This window comes from Helianthus annuus, chromosome 17 (genome assembly GCF_002127325.2).
Source record: "Helianthus annuus cultivar XRQ/B chromosome 17, HanXRQr2.0-SUNRISE, whole genome shotgun sequence".
In the NCBI taxonomy this organism is placed as follows: Eukaryota; Viridiplantae; Streptophyta; class Magnoliopsida; order Asterales; family Asteraceae; genus Helianthus; species Helianthus annuus.
Window position 1 is genome coordinate 107035992 of NC_035449.2, and position 19363 is coordinate 107055354.

Sequence of the window (19363 nt, forward strand, 5' to 3'; positions counted from 1 at the left end):
TCTGCATTTTGAAGTATATGCGCGGTATTGCGCAGTACGCGTTTAAATTCACAAAATAAGAATTTTAAGCGTTTTAATTAATTTTTCTTCACGAAAATGATTAAAAATAGGATTTTAATCATAATGGAATATTTTTTGGATTTTAACATTATTCGGGCGGTCATCGACATTCGTTTCGCATTTTGTTCGTTACGCAATTCTCTTATTATTGCCAACGTAATTTTTAACAAAGTTTGGGTTTATATATACTTCATATACCTCATATTAACGTCATATTTAATAATTTAGTGCCTTCATATAATCATAACACGTGTCACACTAGTACAGTACAGGCTCAAAATAGCCGGGTGTCACAATATGTAAATGAGATAGTTTCATTATATGGTTCCGTTATCCACTCTGTCCATCTGTTTGAGGGTGGTGATAAGCTATAGTTAAATTTAGTCATGTTCCCATAGCTTTTTGGAAACTTTTCCAAAAGTGAGAAGTAAAACGACTATCTCTATGTATGTAATCTAAGGAAATGTTTTGCTAATGAATCTTTAATGGTACCTCTTCAAGATATAGAGGTGAATGAAAAACTAAAATCTATTGAGAAGCCTCTATAAATTGAAGATAGGAAGATCAAGAACCTCAAGCATAAGAGATTCATTCTGGTGAAAGTGAAATGGGATTCGAAAAGAGGACCAAAATATACTTGGGAACTAGAATCGGAAATGAAGCAAAAATACCCTTACTTGTCCCAACAAATCTCGAGGACGAGATTTCAAACAAGGTGGGGAGGATGTAACAACCCTCGAAAAGGGTATAACAAATCTTAACCAAGACTACAAACGGGTACGATGGAAACCAACACAAAAAACAAAAGAATTCTGATTTAGTCCATGTCGCGCTATGCGACGGTGGAAACCTTATGTAGTCGCGCGATGCGACAGCTATTTGACCACCAGTTGACACATGGCACCACGTTGCATGCCTACGTGGTGACTCATGACACCTATGCCCTAGCCTAGAACTTTCGCGCTACGCGAAGGCTTATCTTGAATACGGTCGCGCAATGCGACAAGACAAGACTGAAGTTCAGCTATAAATTGGACGTGCATTTAGCTTTCACAGTTTCTCAAATTCGTTTCTTTCTCTCTCGTTATACTGCTATTATACCCGAAGTTCTAAACCTCAGCCCGTAATCAGCGTGCTAACTCGAATCACTGGTACGATACCTTGTTTGATCGATCTAAAACCCAACCAACGAATGTTTAAGTGCTGCCTGTATACGGCTATACTTCGTCCTCACGTTGTGGTTTGGATATCGTGATTATTGTTAAAGTTGAATTGGGTTAATACACTAATATGTGTTGCATTGTGTGCTTAATTAGGAAATTGAGACTTAGACAAAAAGGCTATTACTGAAACACTAAATCTGCAATGTGAGTCATTCTCTTTTACTCAAATGATTTACAAAACCCTAAATGTTTTCTAGTTGTATTTACAATGATTAAGTTTTTGTATTCTGAAATTACAGCCGGTATGTCCCATTGTATACGTTACTTGATAAGCCTTACTAATGGACAAAGGGTTAGCCAATAGTAATATGACCACAGTCACCGAAATGGGCGAGTAGCAAATATTGTTGGTAATTGAAAGATATAAACAAATGTAAAAACTCTTAATGCTGTAAATTACAATACTATGTCTTTTACAAGAATTGGATGAACTTACCAGTATTTCCGCTTATCAAATGTTTTAAAACGCATTTCAGATGATTTACTGTGAAGAGAAGAAAAAGTGCTATGAAGCACTCAAGCTTAAATAAGTGGCTATGTAAAGATGAATAAAACGTGTTTTGTAATCAAGGGTTTATCCTATGGAAAATCCTTTATGAAAATATGGGTTTTATCCCACAACTTATGAAATGAAAATTTCGGTGTTTTGAAAACTCTGATATTTTTCCTGACACCCGGTCCTGATAAATATTTCCGCTACGATAATTTTAATAAACACCGGTACCACTCGTATCTGTCACGGCTCCCACCCAAAGAGGGGTCAGGAGTTGTGACAACCATCACCAGCGAATCATAGAAAACCTCCATCCCTAACAATCGGTATATGCTTGGTGTTGAATGCCCTAAATCTTAACCATCCAAGTGTTACCCACTGAATTACAATGCTATGGGTGCCCAAAACCAGTTCATGGTTTGAAGGAAACCATGTACAAAACCCAGAATTTACCTGTTGTTTGTAAAAATGGTTTCTGCGGGTCTGGGAGTAGCTTACGGACCGTAAGCACCTCCATACAGTCCGTAAGGACCTGGCTTGCTAGCAGAAACTTTTAGAAATTGGCAGAACAGGCCCCTGTGACTCCAAACTTGATTTTTGATGCGTTTTGGCACTTCTAGCATCCGTCAAGCCCATTTTTAAGCTCCATAAGGATGTTAAAACATAAGGAACTTGAAATATGCTCAGAAATGTCACGGATGTCGGTTCGTTTGGCTGTACAGTTACGTTGTTCGGTTAATTACGACGGAAATCGTAACGGACGCGAAAACGATCCAAATTGCGAAACGAATGAAGTTTTAGCATTCCAATCACTAAAATAAAATATTTTAATGATTAAAAAAAAATTTTGGATGTCTGGATATGTTCAAAACATAAGATATGCGCGTAAATGCAAACTTATGCACTTTTTGATGCTTTTAGTCCCTGATTGATCAATAAGTTTATTTTCGCATGCCGAACCCCTCAAAGCCTATTTCTAAGCTATGTTAAGGATATTTAAGGTATGTTTAACTTATGATCAAGTTTCAGAAGGTACGTTACTATTCGATTCGGTATACTTTTGCAGTTTGATGCAAATAGTCCCTGCGATCGAATAAACTTGATTTCGACACACCAAACCCTCCAAAACTTATTTCTAAGTTATGTAAAGGTTATTTAAGGTATGTTAAGCCTATGTCACTGTTTTGGAGTGTTTGTCGTGTTAAAATGATTACGTTTATGCATCAGTTCATGTATAACTTTCCAGAAAGCGATTTAGAGCTCGAAACGAACAAGAATTGATATGTGCAAAGGTCACAAGTATTTGTACAAATTCCAAAATTGAAACACGTGATTTCATTGGATTCGTACTTGTATGATGGTCGTGGTGGCACAGATGTCACATCACCAGTATTTCCACTGATCAAATGTTTTAAAACGCATTTCAGATGATTTATTGTGAAGAGAAGAAAAAGTGCTATGAAGCACTCGAGCTTAAATAAGTGGCTATGTAAAGCTGAATAAAACATGTTTTGTAATCAAGGGTTTATCCCATGGAAAATCCTTTATGGAAATACAGGTTTTATCCCACAACTTATGAAATGAAAATTTCAGTGTTTTGAAAACTCTGATATTTTTCCTGACACCCGGCCCTAATAAATATTTCCGCTGTGATAATTTTGATAAACACCAGTACCAATCGTATCTGTCACGGCACCCACCCAAAGAGGGGTCAGGAGTTGTGACAACGATCACCAGCGAATCATAGAAAACCTCCATCGCTAACAATCGGTATATGCTTGGTGTTGAATGCCCTAAATCTTAAACCCAATGCCACTTTCCTAAATGTAATAATCCATCCAATAAACATTACTAAATAACATGGCAGTGCGCGTATGTCGTAGGTTAATTGCCTATAACCAAATAACAACCACTTATATAACTAATTGTTGGTGTCGTTCATGGATAATGTAACGTAATGAACATAAAAATAAATTCGAATGATAAATCCATTACATTAACTGCGGTTTAAAAAACTGAACTTTTATACCGGTGCTAAAAACTGTATAAAGCCCTCCGATGACCACCATAAGACTTAGTACCATTCCCAAAACACCTAGTCCCCAATTTAAGCACCAGGAGAGACTATAAGGTTTTGGTTTTTTAACCCTTAGCCACATGAAGCATGGGTATGCTAGTGTGACAGGCAAAGCAATCCCTCCAACCAAACCAGCCACCGCTCCCATGAAAGGAAATGCGACTGCAAAAAAGAATGATATGAACCCAAATAAAGCTCGCATGATCACCCTGAGCCACCATGGGCACGGCTTCTTGAACCTTATCACAAACATTGACTCCATCTCATCAAATATTGGCATCCCATATATTTGGAATGAAGTAAGGCTATTGATGATAACAAGTAAGCTTACTAGCCCTTGCATAGACTTGGCTAGATCCGTAGCATGGAACATTAGCAATGCCACCAACATTCCATTTGAAGGAATCTTATAATTACAAAAACAAAGACAAAAAAAATAGTTATTTACATCGTTAAAATTTGTTATATTACCTGAAAAATGGTATATACCACTACCAAAACTTACTAGATTGCCATAAGCCCAAAAGCCACTAATTGCAAGGGGGAACAAGCACATAGCTATAACAATATACGAAGCTTTAACACCCTTCCACATTGGAATTCGAGATGGATGTTTCTCACTCGACGGCATTGTAGCCTACATTGAAATTATAAGATTACTTCGAATCATAAAAAATATGTTTTAAAAGACCTAATTAACATCAATCCAGGCTTGGCGACTTTGATTGAAACCGTGTCTTGACAGGATCATTTGTAACCTAGTCTTTACATCAAAGTTATAGCAATGCAAATAGGGGTTTGAATTCTAATGCATACGTATATATATGTTAAATAGTTGAAAATGCCTATTTACCCCGTGTTTATAACAATGATTATATTATCATCATTGTTATATTAAGCAAACTAAAAGTCCCTGTGGTTTGGTGAAATTTCGTCTTTAGTCTTCACCTTTCTAAAATTACACCTATAGTTAGGGCTCTAATTGAACCGAACGAACACGAACAAGGCCATGTTCATGTTCATTCATTAAGGAAATTAACATGTTCGCGAACGCTACCGAACATAAGTTCATGTTCATGCTCGTTCGTTAAGGAAATTTAGTTGTTCAGAACAGTTCGTGAGCATCGATCTCGAACACAAACGAATAAAAACGAACATAAACGAACATTTAACTTGAAAAAAAAAACAAATAAAAACAATGTTAACCTTAAACATTGGACATAAGTAGTTAAGTACAATCATCAAATGATAAATCAAAACACAAGAAGTCTACTACAACCATCAAACAATGAATTAAGTTTAACTAACTTTTTTTTTGGTAAATGGTTACCCCGGTGATTCTATATATTCACAAAAACAGAAAAACAAGTAGTATGGAAAGCCCATACTAGTTCTAACATGGGACAACCCCCCCATGAAAGTAACACCAGAAAAACGAGCCAACTAGCACACAATACAATACCCACTAGACAAAAATCTAGACAAAACAACCTAGACACCAATCATAAACAAACTAGCCATCGTCGTTAAGCATCACGCCTTCATGAATATCCCACAGCTCTAGAAAGCGTCTGACTTTCTTCATTCTCTTGTACTTCGCTCCCATAAGTTTAACTAACTTAGACATAACTATTCAAAGTTTAACTAACTTAGACATATTATCCCAAAATATGTCTTGAATATCCAAAGATTTGCTAACTTAGAAATAAACAATGTTTCAAGTTTCTAATAAGTTTAGATAAAAGGTTTATTATTCCTTTAGTATAATCAAACGAACGTAACCGAACGTTCACAAACGCAGTCGAACGAACGATACATTTGTTCATGTTTGCTCGCTGAGCTAACCGAACGAATTTTTTTGTTCATGTTCGTTCGTAAGCTAATTGAATAGACATAAACGAGCTTCCCGCTGAACGGTTCACAAACTGTTCGCTGAACATTAGGTTCGTTTACAGCCCTACCTATAGTCCTTGACGTTTGTATGCTCGTTTCTCGGATAGTCCCTAACGTGAACGGGGGTTAGTTCTTGGTGTTAAGTAAGTGTGAATTGACTAAAATACTGTTAATATAAAAACGAATAAAAGAAACATGATTCTTTTTCATGTACATACCCCTCCTACACTGCGACTATACATCTAAACTATACGGTGTGGAGGGGCTTGCAAATAGGGCGTTATGCGACATGTGGACGACATGTAAGCACGCATTAGAAACGGGGCGTGGAGCGAAAACGGAAGGTGTGGAATGGGGCATGGAAATGTGGCGTTATTCAAAACGTGACATAGTTTTTTTATTGTTAAATTATATTTAAAAACTTTTTATTTAAAAAAAAACATTGATAGTAATTAAACAAATAACATTAATAGTTAAACAGTACATAATTTAAAAATGAAAAAAAATACACGAAATAAGATTAAAAAAAGATTACATAATTAAAATTAAAATTATTAAATAAAAAATATAATAATCTGTCATGTCGAAACGTGTTTAAATTCACGATTGTAGTCGTGTCTGAAGTTTATGAGGGCGACTTTTATGATATCGTCCTCCCCAAGGTCACCACCCGCATTTTCCACCGCGGTGTGCACCGTCTCGAATCTTTTACTATCCAAACGAATAGTCCTAAAACATGAACAAAGCGCATCCACAGTGCAGGTGGTGTCAGCCCTATGGACACATAAGTGTTAGAAAATTCTCCCCTAAAACGGACCATTTGAGCAATTACGCGGCGTGTAGTGGCTAAGCGCTCCGACCCACGACTAGTATAACGTGATATCTTCTTCTTCAATCCAAGGAATTGTTGCTATTTTTTTGTAGGTTGGGAGGTATATTGTAAAAAATGGTAGAAAGTTGAGAGCACATGAGAAAGTTTGAAAAAATGTTAGAAATAGGGTGATTTATATGGGAGGTGTTATTAAATTTTAAAAAGTAAAAAAAAAAAAAAAGCAATTTAACCATTGCACCCAACGGCTACGTCCCACGACCTGTAGAAATGTGACACGTCCACACGATTTGAAGCCCTACGCCGATGAAAATTGACTCGCCCCCACTACAACGCTAAGGTCCACACCGTGCCCGTTGTGGTGTGCGCGGCGTGGAAAGGCCTAAACGCAACAAACCCACGCCCACATCGAGTGGTCCAACCCCATCATCGCCACCACACATTTAACCTCGCCTCTACCGTCTCCTGTCACCGCAACCCACACTTGAACAACAGTTTCATGAATTTCCGATTCTCAACAAAACCCACAAAAATGTTTTAAATTGAAAACGATTGAACAACAATTTAAGCAATGTTAATGTGATTTTGTCAATATTGTGCAAGTTTAATCGATCGGAGGATGAGATAAATTTTTGTTACAAGTTATAATTATAATATTTAAACCAATGCAAATGTTCAGATGACGACAATAGCGAGTCGATTTGACAGGATTCTGATATTCAGATGACTGGCCGGATCTGCATATGCCGTCTGCAGACGTTCAACATCCGTAAACCTCTGCATCCTCCTCATCATCACCCACCCGACCACCTCCAACCACGAACACCGGTTCAACCTGTCGCCACATGACCGAACCACCTACTTCTCACCCAACTGACCACCTCTAGACCAAACATCAACTCAAACGACCATCATATCTGACTTTCTACAAGGACCTATAACCTTCTACCTTCCGTCGCATCTCTAACTGGAACCACCACCTTCTTCACCATTATCCACCCACAAAACCACTTCGTCGAAATAACAAAACCCCTTCCTCTGCCTTTAGTTATGGTTTAACAAAAGTCGAGTAGAAGAAGTTTTGTTTTCAAGAGTTGTATGGTTGAGAAAGATAGAAAACAAGAAAGAAGATGAGAGGTGCAACAGAGAAAGAGGAAAGAGAGAAAAGGGTGGGGTAGGGTGGTAGAGGTGAAATGGGGTTGGCGTTACAAAACAGAGAAAAACAACTTATGGAAAAGAGTAATCGACGCACTCCATGGTTCAAGAGTAGGCTGGGAACGTTTTCCTTTCAAAAAATCTTTATCGGGGGTGTGGAGTAATATAGCTAAGTCGATCATTAACACCAAAGTTGGAGGGGTTCCATTAAGAAATTTTCTGAAAGGTACAATGGGCAATGGGGAAGATGTGTTATATTGGCTTGATACTTGGCTCACGGATGAACTCTTAAATATAAGTTTCCGGATTTATTCCGTTTGGAATCGAAAAAGAAATGCAAGGTTGCGGAAAGGATCTCGGTTCAGGGAGGAATGCAGGTCATTGGTTGGAGCTGGCGATCTCCGCTGGAGTCGACGGAGCTGTTGGACAGCCTCGGCCTTCTTGCTGTGCTCCTTAATGACCTGCAGATAACACCGAACAGGGATAGTTGGAAGTGGGCTGCGGATTCGGAAGGATGCTTCTCAGTCAAATCCGTAAAAACATTATTAAAATCTGAAGACAATCAGGAGCCTTGTTTCATATTAGAATGGTGTAAGTGGGTTCCCGCGAAGTGTAACATCCATGTGTGGAGGTCCGGTTTGAATAGTATCCCGACGGTGGAAGCTCTTATGAGAAGAAACGTTCATGTCGAAGACTCTTTGTGTTCGTCCTGTAGAGAGAGTGAAGAGACAGCGGAACACATTTTTATCTCTTGTATATCGGCTGCCATTGTATGGAATCATATTAGTACTTGGTGTAAGATTCCAAGCATATTCGCTTTCTCGCTGCAAGATTTGTTCGTGGTTTTCAAGAGCCTCAACGTTTCGGGGAGGAAAAAAGAAGCGGTCCAAGGTATTATCATGGTTACATGTTGGAGTTTATGGCGAGCTAGGAATAACGTGAGATTTTCGAATTCTTTGATTAGAATTGAGAACATTATTAGTGATGTTAAGGTGTTAAGTTTCTTTTGGTTTTCGAGTAGATCCAAGCATAAAGGGATAGGATGGGAGGAATGGTGTTCTTTTGTAAATATGTAATGTAGTTTTTGTTTTGTGCGTTGGCCCGATTTGGGTCGGCGGGTGTTTCTTAATTTACCTTTCAAAAAAAAGGTGGTAGAGGTGGGTCCCTCATATTTGTAATTTCCTTTTTAAACATTAAATTTGAATCATTGACGAACCACTGAAGTATTATCGTGCTATCAGTGAAACCACCCAATCATATCCATCTCCACTAGGCATAAAGTCTATACACCAATTGAAGAGGAAACCCAATAAATATGGGAAAACCTCCTTTGTGAGGATCGAACCTATGACCTATTAGTAATTTCCTTTTAATGTTTGATTTATTAGTTTCTTAATATAAAGGGTATTTTAGTCAATTTACATCCACTTAAAACTAAAAATTAAATTACATCTACGTTTGAGACTATAGATGTAATTTTAAAAAAGTATGGACTAAAGGTGAAATTTCACCAAACGACAGGGACTATTCAGACATTTTTCTCTTATATTAACAATAACAATAATAACAATAGTAATAGTATCAAAAAATATTTTTATTATTATATTATTATTAACCATAATAACGAAAAAATTAAATAAAAGTTATTTGTAAAAGTACAAATATGAGGCTATCTCACTTAATAGAGACTTTTATCACTTAGTGGGAGGTCTTTGGTTCAATCGCAAGCAACAAGTAATTTAGGATAAAATTTGATGTAACTTAGGAACGAGTAAGCATTATCATAAAAAAAATGTACAACAAGAGAATCGGTTTTAATCCTAAATATTTAACTGATTTGATCAAAGACCAAAATTGTTTCCTATAATCTTTAGTAAAAAATCAATTGAATTTGGCTATTTCTTTCTCCCTCTCTTCATATATATATATATATATATATATATATATATATATATAGAGAGAGAGAGAGAAAGTAAGTGTATTGTACAATTGGCATTAACGTACGAGCGTACGCGATGAGAATTCCGCACGTTATAAACCTCAAAAACTATAAATCCGCATGTGGAAAACCATAAATCCGCATGTTATAAAACATCAGGTGTTAGTCATAAAATCCGCATGTTATAACCTAAAATCCGCATGTTATATTTTCATCACGTGCTCATCGTCCGTTAAGGACAATTGTACGTTAACTAACTCATATATATGTGTGTGTGTGTGTATATATATATATATATATATATATATTTAGGTAGATGATAATGAGAAAGCTACTTAGATGTGAGAAAAAAAAAAAAAAAAAAAAACTCACTCAAAACCACTAAAAAGGAGGGGGATGAGACTTTTAATGAAGGAGTGACAAAATTGGAAAAAAAAAATATGCAACTTTTCAAACATTTCTATCTTCTTCATGTGGTATTATTTTTTTTAAAAAAATTACACCATAAGATCATAAATTTTCTTATCTTTCATTCGAGTATATTCGAGCATATTTTTCAACACAAACAAAAGATTTAACATGTCATCTTTTTTCAATACTATTATTATAGTAGTGCACATGTGCAACATAACATGTAATTTAGCCTTAAGGTTTAGGTTCTGGATTTAGTTTAGCTTTCAAGTTTAGGTATTTGGGGGGTTTAGGATTCGGGTTTAGTTTTTAAGTGGGGGGGGGGTTATTTTTTTTATAGGGGGGGGGGGAATAAGTTTTCGAGGGGTTTAAGTTTAGTTTTAGTTTTTTTAGGGACGGGTGGGGGTTTAGGTTTTAAGGGGGTTGGGGGATAGTTTTTTTTTTTTTTTTTTTTTTTTTTGAGCGAGGGGGTGGGGTTTGGGGGGTTTAGGTATTTGGGGGTGGCCGTTAAGGGGGGGGGGTGGGGTGGGGTTGGGAGGTTTAGATTTTTCGTAATGTTGCACATGTGTAGAAATAAATAGTAGTATTGAAAAAATAGGACACTTTAAATCTTTTTGTTTTATGTCATAAAAGATATACTCGAATGAAAGATAAAAAAATGTGATCTTATGATGCCACTTTTAAAAAATGATAACCTACGGAGAAATTAGAAATGTTTAATTTTTTTTCCAATTTTACCCCTCTTTTATTAAAGCCTCCTTCCCTAACTTTTTAGAGGTTTGATGTAGTTTTTTAGTTTTCTCATCAAGATGAGTTGTTTTCTCATGATACACCCCATAGGGGAAGGTTCATTGCCGAACACTAAAAAAGTGGGAAACAGCGGGGAACCGACACAAACGAACTCTGATTGGACTCATTCTAGCGGCGTTGGAACCGGCTCGTCGAACCCTAACTATGATCTCTAAACCCTAAATCCTAACTCCGAAACTCTAAACCCTTAAGCTAAAAAATAAGGCTAAAACCTAAGCTAAACCGTAAAATCTAAACTATAAACCCTAAAAGCTAAACCCTAAAGGCTAAACCTAAAGCCAAACCTAAAACTAAACCCTAAACCCTAAAGATGAACCCTAAAGCTAAACCCTAAACCCTAAAGCTAAACCCTAAAGCTAAACCCTAAAACTAAACCCTAATATATTTAGGGTTTAGGGGTTATGATTTAGGATTTAGGGTTAAGAGATCCTAGTTAGGGTTCGACAAGCCGGTTCCAACGCCGCTGGAATGAGTCCAATCGGAGTTCGTTTGAGTCGGTTCCCCACTGTTCCCCATTTTTTTAGTGTTCCCCAATTAACCTTACACATATCCCATATATATATATATATATATATATATATATATATATATATATATTGAAAGGTTCATATATACTAATGCTAAACCCTAAATCTAAAACTAAATTCTTCCCCTTAAACATAGATGTACATATATGCATAGTTAAAAGATTGATAATATAAACGTGTGTGTGTGTGTGTGTATATATATATATATATATATATCATGAGAACCAATGTGAACACAACCAAAATAAACTATACCCCACTAAAAACCTAACACCCTACCCCTAAAAACCTAAAAAAACGAATCCCCCACCCTCACCCCCCCCCCCCCCCCACAAAAGCTTAAACTCCCACCCCACCCCCATCCAATCTAAATGCGAAAAACTAAACCCTAAAGCTAAACCCAAAAACTAAATGCTAAATATGTTTTATTTTTACTTTTTACAGTTAAATCGTGACATTGTATAAAAAAATTCAAAAAAAATATTAATAACAAGTTGCAATTTTAATGGATTTTTTTTAACAAAAAAATTATGTGTTTTTAAGTTTTTTAAATAGTTTTGGTTGTGTTCACACTGGTTCTCGCTATAAATTGTGGTTCATAAATGGTTCTAACGGTTCTCACAATAAGAGGTGGTTCTCGCATGATCTTCTCCCTATATATATATATATATAGATAGATATATATACACACACACATACATATAGGAGAAGGATCAAATAGAAAACAATCTAAGAAAGTAGGAGTTTTCAATAACTAATTTATATACATCTTATTTATCACGAGTGTCCAAATAACAGTAGTTAAAAAAAATAATTACCTGTATTTCAAGTATAAGATTGTGTCCTCTAAATGCGAAACCAACGATACCAAGGGCGTTGAAAATGTTAAAAACACTAGAAATTTCCGATGTAGCCTTAATCGTGTCATAAGACACGTTCGATACTTTACCTTTAGCCACTGATACCACCCATATAAGTGTACAATACCCGACAGCAGTGAATGCGCCAACCATTGAAACCCCAGCAATCGAGTTCAAGTTTGGCAACTGAGAAAGGAGAATTGCTCCACATGTGAACACCAAGTACCATTCTGTTGTCGTCAACGTCTCCGCTTTGCATGATGAATCACGACACACGATTTGCATGAACAATTTTGAGGTAGATCCACCAATGATGATTAGTGCTATGCAAGTTCCTTGGGAGAGATACATAATTTGTACTTTGGCTAGGGTGTTGCCTAATCTTTCACCTGAAATACAAGGTTATAATCCAGAACTTTACTAGTCCAAAAGAGTTGAATTGCTTACCAAAGGCTGCATTTGCCAATTGCATGTATCTGCTGTATCGGACACCAGTTTCTATTGATTCATGGAGGTTCACTAACAAGTATAGAGTGTAGAGTTGCCATATGAACGCTAAAATTAACGATATTATACCCCATATCCTGTAACATTGAAAAATTTATATTTGTTTTTTTTACAACAATACATCCAAAACCAATTACCGTTCATAGGTTTTAATTCATAAATAAGTTGTACATATAGAGATGGACCTAATTTTTTTAGGGGAATTGGCCTGTAGTAATCCCAACTAGACTTTATTGGCCATTAATAATCCCACCTCAGAATATTCCCCTCACCAGTCCCACCTTTCACCTATTTTTCCTACAGTGGTCCCCCGTTAAAAAAACTTAACGCAGTTAAGTTTTTTTCCAAATTACAAACAGATTTTTAGGGCTTTTGATCAGAACGATGATACGAGTCCATTGATATAAAACTTACTTCGAAATGGTGCTCCAAGTGACTTGATTTTGGTTAATTGGAAATTTAAAGACCCGAATTGAAGCGCCGTTTTCATCGTTTGGAGCAGCATTTCGAGGCAAATTTTACATCAGTGGACTTGTATCGTCATTATAATCAAAAGCCCTAAAAATTTGTTTGTAATTTGGAAAAAAACTTAACTCCATTAAGTTTTTTTAACGGGGGAACATTGTAGGAAAAATTGGTGAAAGGTGGGACTAGTGGGGGGAATATTCTGAGGTGAGATTATTAGTGGCCAATAAGGTCTAGGTGAGATTATTACAGGCCAATTTCCTTTTTTTTTATTTGTTGGAGCTTTAAAAAAGGTTTATTTATAGAATGTTTTAAAAGTGTTAAGTTTTCTAGACAATCCCTTTTTATCACGTGTTGAGGAAGCAGACTCAAAGCCTACCTCTTGCAGTAGCAACCTCGATTTTATCTTACTTTTATTTTCTAGTAACACTTAAGGGCTCTATTGAATGTAGTGACGAGCGTTGTAAAGGAGGCTTTTGTGGACAACCATACCGGTTAGCCTAACAACCTACAACTTTTAACTTAAGAAAAAAAAAAAAAAAAAAAGTGGATTCAAAATGCACAATTTTTTTGAATTTCATTCTCTACAACACTACCATTTAAGCTTTGTTATAAGCCGAGTTCTAAGTATTTCTTGTGAATATAAACAATACATTATTTAAAAAAGAAAAACTTAGTTTTAAAAAAAATTATATTAAAAAAAAAACAAAAAAAAAAACAAAATTGTGTACTTATTTGTTTTTTAACTGTTAAATACTAAAAAAAAAAAAAATTATACGCATGGGCGAAGCTTTTACCTGGCTCTCACCGATTTTTTACTCGTAGTGTTAATTTTACCGAAAATTTGCTTTGTTAGTGTAAAATATTGGATATTTTTAAGAGTCCGGCTCTCACCGATGTAAGGTTTGAGAGTCCGGCCTCACTGAGTTTTCGTTCGAACTCCGCCACTAATTATATTTTAAATAAATTACCAAAGAAATAGAAAAGAAGATCAGTATTGTTTAGTTTGTTCGCTCAAGAAGTGGATTTTGAATCCCCTTCCTCATAACGGGTTGCCTAGAAACCAAAAAAGTGCATATAAACACTTATTATTTTCTTAAACTACCTAAAAGTAGAAAAATCTCGAAGTGGAGCTCTACAGGTCGGGAATACAAAAATCTCGAGGTGACTCTGACGTCTCGTTGATCAACTTCTATTTAAAATGTGAACTTGGAATACGAAAATCTATACTTTTCTTATGTATTCAATTATTATTCTTAATGTATTCAATTATTACTGTAAATAATAAACTAGATTACGCTTATTTTGTGATTTAAAAAATAGAAAAGTTGAAAACACACATCCACTTGTGTTAAATCTAGTTAATACGCTCCAACCTAGAGTAGATCATGGTGTTTCTTTCTATTTGGTGGGAGTTTTAGTACTTGAATAAATATTTCTAGCTTTAAGATTATGAATAATGAGTGTGTGAGTTTGTTGTTCTAAAAGAAAAAGTAAACACAATTTCACGTGTAATTTAATTGTTATTAATTTTTTATTAATGTATATATGTTTTAAATAAGTAAATAACTGTATCGATTATTACACCTAACATCATCCTGCTTTGAGTCAAAATAAGTTATTAGTAGTGTGTTTAATGGCAACTAACCAACTTCTAAAAACTCATATGCACCTTGTCATGGTTGCGAAAGTTGCTAGGTGTTTTCAGGGCGTTCTGCTAGAGAGTTGCGAGTACTAAGTTTAGACGGAGAGTATCCAGGGAGTACTCGGACATGATAAGTTATAAAGAAACTAGTTTTCCGTAATTATATATGTTAAATATCATAAGTTTACTAATATTTATAAGAAAATACATGAATATCAGTAAGTATTTCAAAAACGATATTAATTCTATGAAAATGAAAGTCAAACTTCGCATTAGTTGACCAACTATACCCGATTCTAGCCGAGGGTCACCGAGTTTGATCGAATCCTAATAAGTAGGCGGAATTGAAGAAAATCGCATCCACAACCTACCTTGTATCCGTTATTCGATCTCCTAAATCTTGTTTTACAACATTGTACCTTGTAGGTGAACCCATAGGCGGCTATAATGGTGTGCGGGGAGGACCTCCGCACAAGGCCCTAGATTTCGAGAGGCACACGATTTAAAAAAAAATCGATATATATATATATATATATATATATATATATATATATATAGGGGATGGTTCAAATGAAAACCACTTTTATTGTGAAAACTCGAAAACTAACTAAAAAAGGCTAAAAAAACCTAAAAAACATACAAAATTTTTTTTTTTTTTTACAATTTTTTTTAGAAAAATCGCTACTTTTTATATATGGAAAAAAAATTTCAAAAAAAAAAAAATTGGTTGTACGGCACATGTGCACTAATACGGAAAGCCTAAACCACTTAACCCACCCCCCACCGACACCCCCCAAAAACCTAACCCCCCCCCCCCCAAACAAAAAAAAAAACCTAAATTCACTCTCCCACCAAAAGCCTAACCCCCCCCCCAAAAAAAAAAAAAAAAAAAAAAAAAACCTAAACCCCCCACCCCCCACCCTCCCGAAAACCTAAAACTAAACCCTAAACATAAACCCGAAAAAAACATAACCCCCCCACCCCCACCCCCCAAAAACCTAAACCCCCTCCCCCCCCCCCCCCCACCCAAAAACCTAATCCTAATCATAAACCTCCAAAAAAACTAACCCTAAAAGCTAAACTAGAATCAAAAAGCTAATTTTAAGCATGTAATGCACATTGTAGTACATGTTATATTGCACATGTGCATTACTATAATAATAGTATTGAAAACAAGACGACACCATAAATCTTTTTTTATGTCATAAAAAATATGCTCGAATATACTTGAATGAAAGATAAGAAAATTTGTGATCTTATGGTGCCATTTTTGTTTTAAAATGATAACGTATGGAGAAATGAGAAATGTTTGAAAAGTTATATATTTTTTGTTCCAATTTTACCCCTCCTTCATTAAAAGTCTTTCCCCCCCTCCTTTTTAGTGGGTTTTAGTTAGTTTTCTAGTTTTCACAATAACTAGTGGTTTTCATTTGAACCTTCCCCTATATATATATATATATATATATATATTTAAATAGTAAACACATACCAATTTCATTTTTATGGTTTAGAATTTACCCCACTTGGCATTAGGTTTACTGAGCCCAATACTAATTTGATTTTTTTAAAATAATAATAAAACATTACGGAAGGCACGGTTTTTCGAGCTCGAACAGGGTACGTGAATTCTTAAAGACGCCTCTGGGTGAACCTTCCATCTCTTGGACAGAGATGATCCACCTTACGACCACACCGTGTCTCTTGAAAGAGTATTAATAGCATTCCACCGTGTTGATTAACTTATTATTTTTAACCAAATTCTGTTATATTTACAATATGTGGGTAGTCTTTTGAAAATACTTTGTGGTTTTATTTCTTTTTAAATAATGTGTTGACATAAAAGTATTTATATAAACACGGTTAATAAAATAAAAGATTTTAATATAAAAGTAGAAAGAAAAGAAAAAGACTAGTTACCAGCCAAGAAAAGTGAAGGCGAAAGGAAGAATAAGTGCTTGAATGCCAATTCCAGAACAAAGTGTATGGAAGGCAGCATAGTAAGCGTTTCCATTTCTTGATTGTGTGATGGGCAGCCAGGCATCATGTGGGTCTAGCTTGGTGAGGTGTAGTGCCTTTCTAAGGGGGCTTGCTAAAGGTGTTAAGAATTTGGGAGTTATATTTCTAGACCTAATAGGCGTTCGGGCACCGCTAGCCGGCACTGTGACAGGGCGGTCCGGTGTCCCCAGAAACTGCGAAACTGGCGCAGAAACCGCTGGCGGCGTGTTTGATAAAGTTGTGGCATGTGGGTGTCTTGGTGTCTGACTAAATGATAATGATGCTGAGTGGGGTGGAGCTGGTGATGCTGCTCTTGGGGCGGAGCTCGTTTCATCGTGTGTCTCTTTCATGCTCTTTGTTTTTCAATTTAGCGTTCCTACAAGTATTGATATAAATATAAAGACAAATAGATAGCTTGGCCTGGCCTGGCCTCTTAATTAGTTTACTTACCCACATAGGTTTTAGGCTGTATTTGTTGACCACGACACATGGATCTTCCTAACATATATAAATATTGGTATAGTTAATGCTGCTACAACACACATACTTTCAATTAACGTGTTCTAGCATTTATAGTATAGTTTTTTTTTTTTTTTTTTTAAAAGACATTTATAGTATAGTTAATGCTGCTACAACACACACACTTTCAATTAACGTGTTCTAGCATTTACAAATACATATATATATATATATATATATATATATATATATATTTTTTTTTTTTTGGAAGGCTACATATATATATATAGAGTGAATTGCAAGGATTGTCCTTTATTTTTATACCCATTTGCAGACGCTGTCCTTTATGTTTAAAATTGACGAGTTTTGTACTTTATGTTTTCAAATCATACACGTTTTGTCCTTTAGCCCTAACCCAGTTAGATTTTTCTGTCAAATCTGGTCATGTGCAATGCACATGAGGGTAAAATTGTCTTTTCACCCTAATCTTTAAAAATACATATAAAAGAAAAAAATATATTATATATTATAACAACACCCACCAACCACCGCCCTTCATCCCGTCAACCATCACCAGCCACCACTCATACTACCTGCCACCGCCCTTCATCTCGCTCCTACCGTTTCCACCACCACCATCTCCAATTCAATAAGATAATCCATACTTCATAAGGCAATATATATATTTTATTTTCACTCATTACTTTAGCATTATTGATAATGTTCATCCTTATGACCTGAATGCAATAACTGAATGGATAAGAGTGAAACCATGTTTATATCTAGAACCTTTTGCTCGTCGTTGAATTGTATAACTTGATGATGTGTCAATCAACCTAGATATAACAATCAACCTAGATATAAATTCCCAAATCAACTAACAACCAAATTTCCCAAATCATCTAAACAACCGAAGAATCCGTAAATTCCCCCAGTCAACCCAAAAACCAGAAACCCCCAAATCCCTCAATGACCAGACTCAAAAACCAAAAAATCCTAAATCCCTCAAGAACCAAAACTGAAATTTTGCTTCTTATTGATTGAAAATAGCCTAAATCGGGTTCAAATTTTTTAGTTTGGGTGGCATTAGGTCGGGTTCGAAGGGGTGGTGGTAGGCCGTGGTGGTGGTGGTTGTTGTCAGAGATGGTTGGGAGGGCGGTAGCGGTTGGTGTAGCGGTGGTCAGTGTTGGCAATGGTTGGTGTAGCGGTGGTTGTGGTGCAGCGATTGGTGGTAGCTATAGAGAACAGTCAGGAGTAAAGAGAAGAAGGTGAGAAAGAGTTATATATATAGTCTCAAAAGGTGAAGTTACAAAACTACCCTCATGTGCTAAATACATGACTGGATTTAACCAAAAAATCAACCAGGTTAGGGCTAAAGGATAAAACGTGTACGATTTGAAAACATAAAGTACAAAACTCGTCAATTTTAAACATAAAGGATAGCGCCTGCAAATGGATATAAAGATAAAGGACAAAACTTGCAATTCACTCTCTATATATATGTATACACACATATAAAAGAAAGAGCACACACATAGATCTGTTTGCTCTCGTCCGGATCTAATTGTAAAGGAACGAGGTGACACTAACCCGCGCGTTGCGGTGCGTGTTAATTATGAATAACTTGTTATGAAAAAATCAAGGTGAAAGAAAATAAAAGGCAAGAATAAATGAAAGATTAATGGACTATATAGAAAAAATCTTAGGTAAAAGATGGCTACTACTGTCACACCCCGACCGCGTAAAACAACAAACCGCGGCGGAAACGTCGGGGAGTGGAGCGACATAATTATTGTTTCACAACCATGGCATTTAAAGTTTAATTTTATTAGAATTAAATTGATTACATTGTCTTAAAACAAAGAAAACATAACATAAGTTAAACTATTCTTGCTTCTTTAAAGTCACTAAGGCCCGAGTCCGCCTAAGTGTATCACGATCCTTATCATGCATTAGCTCCTGAAACACATGTGAAAATAGGTACGTCAGCATAAAAATGCCTGTGAGATACATAG

General features: G+C 35.8%; 1 protein-coding gene across 1 annotated transcript; it reads right to left on the bottom strand.

The window, feature by feature from the left end:
* Positions 1 to 3719: 3719 nt before the first annotated feature.
* LOC110921498 (lysine histidine transporter-like 8) lies at positions 3720 to 17278 on the bottom strand. Its single transcript, XM_022165831.2, has 5 exons — positions 16812 to 17278; positions 12725 to 12861; positions 12236 to 12666; positions 4359 to 4490; positions 3720 to 4259 (listed from the first exon to the last, which is right to left on the bottom strand). Exons 1-5 carry the CDS (start codon positions 17237 to 17239, stop codon positions 3768 to 3770), a joined length of 1620 nt encoding a protein of 539 aa, XP_022021523.1. The 5' UTR covers positions 17240 to 17278; the 3' UTR covers positions 3720 to 3767.
* Positions 17279 to 19363: the final 2085 nt, after the last annotated feature.

Bases quoted from the DNA above. Each gene is read 5' to 3' on its own strand.
- LOC110921498 (XM_022165831.2), bottom strand. From the start codon at position 17,239: ATGAAAGAGACACACGATGAAACGAGCTCCGCCCCAAGAGCAGCATCA. The intron at 12,862-16,811 runs GTAACTAGTCTT...TCAATGTTACAG, and splicing joins GCCTTCACTTTTCTTGGCTG to GATATGGGGTATAATATCGT. The intron at 4,260-4,358 runs GTAAGTTTTGGT...TGTAATTATAAG, and splicing joins TTTGGGCTTATGGCAATCTA to ATTCCTTCAAATGGAATGTT.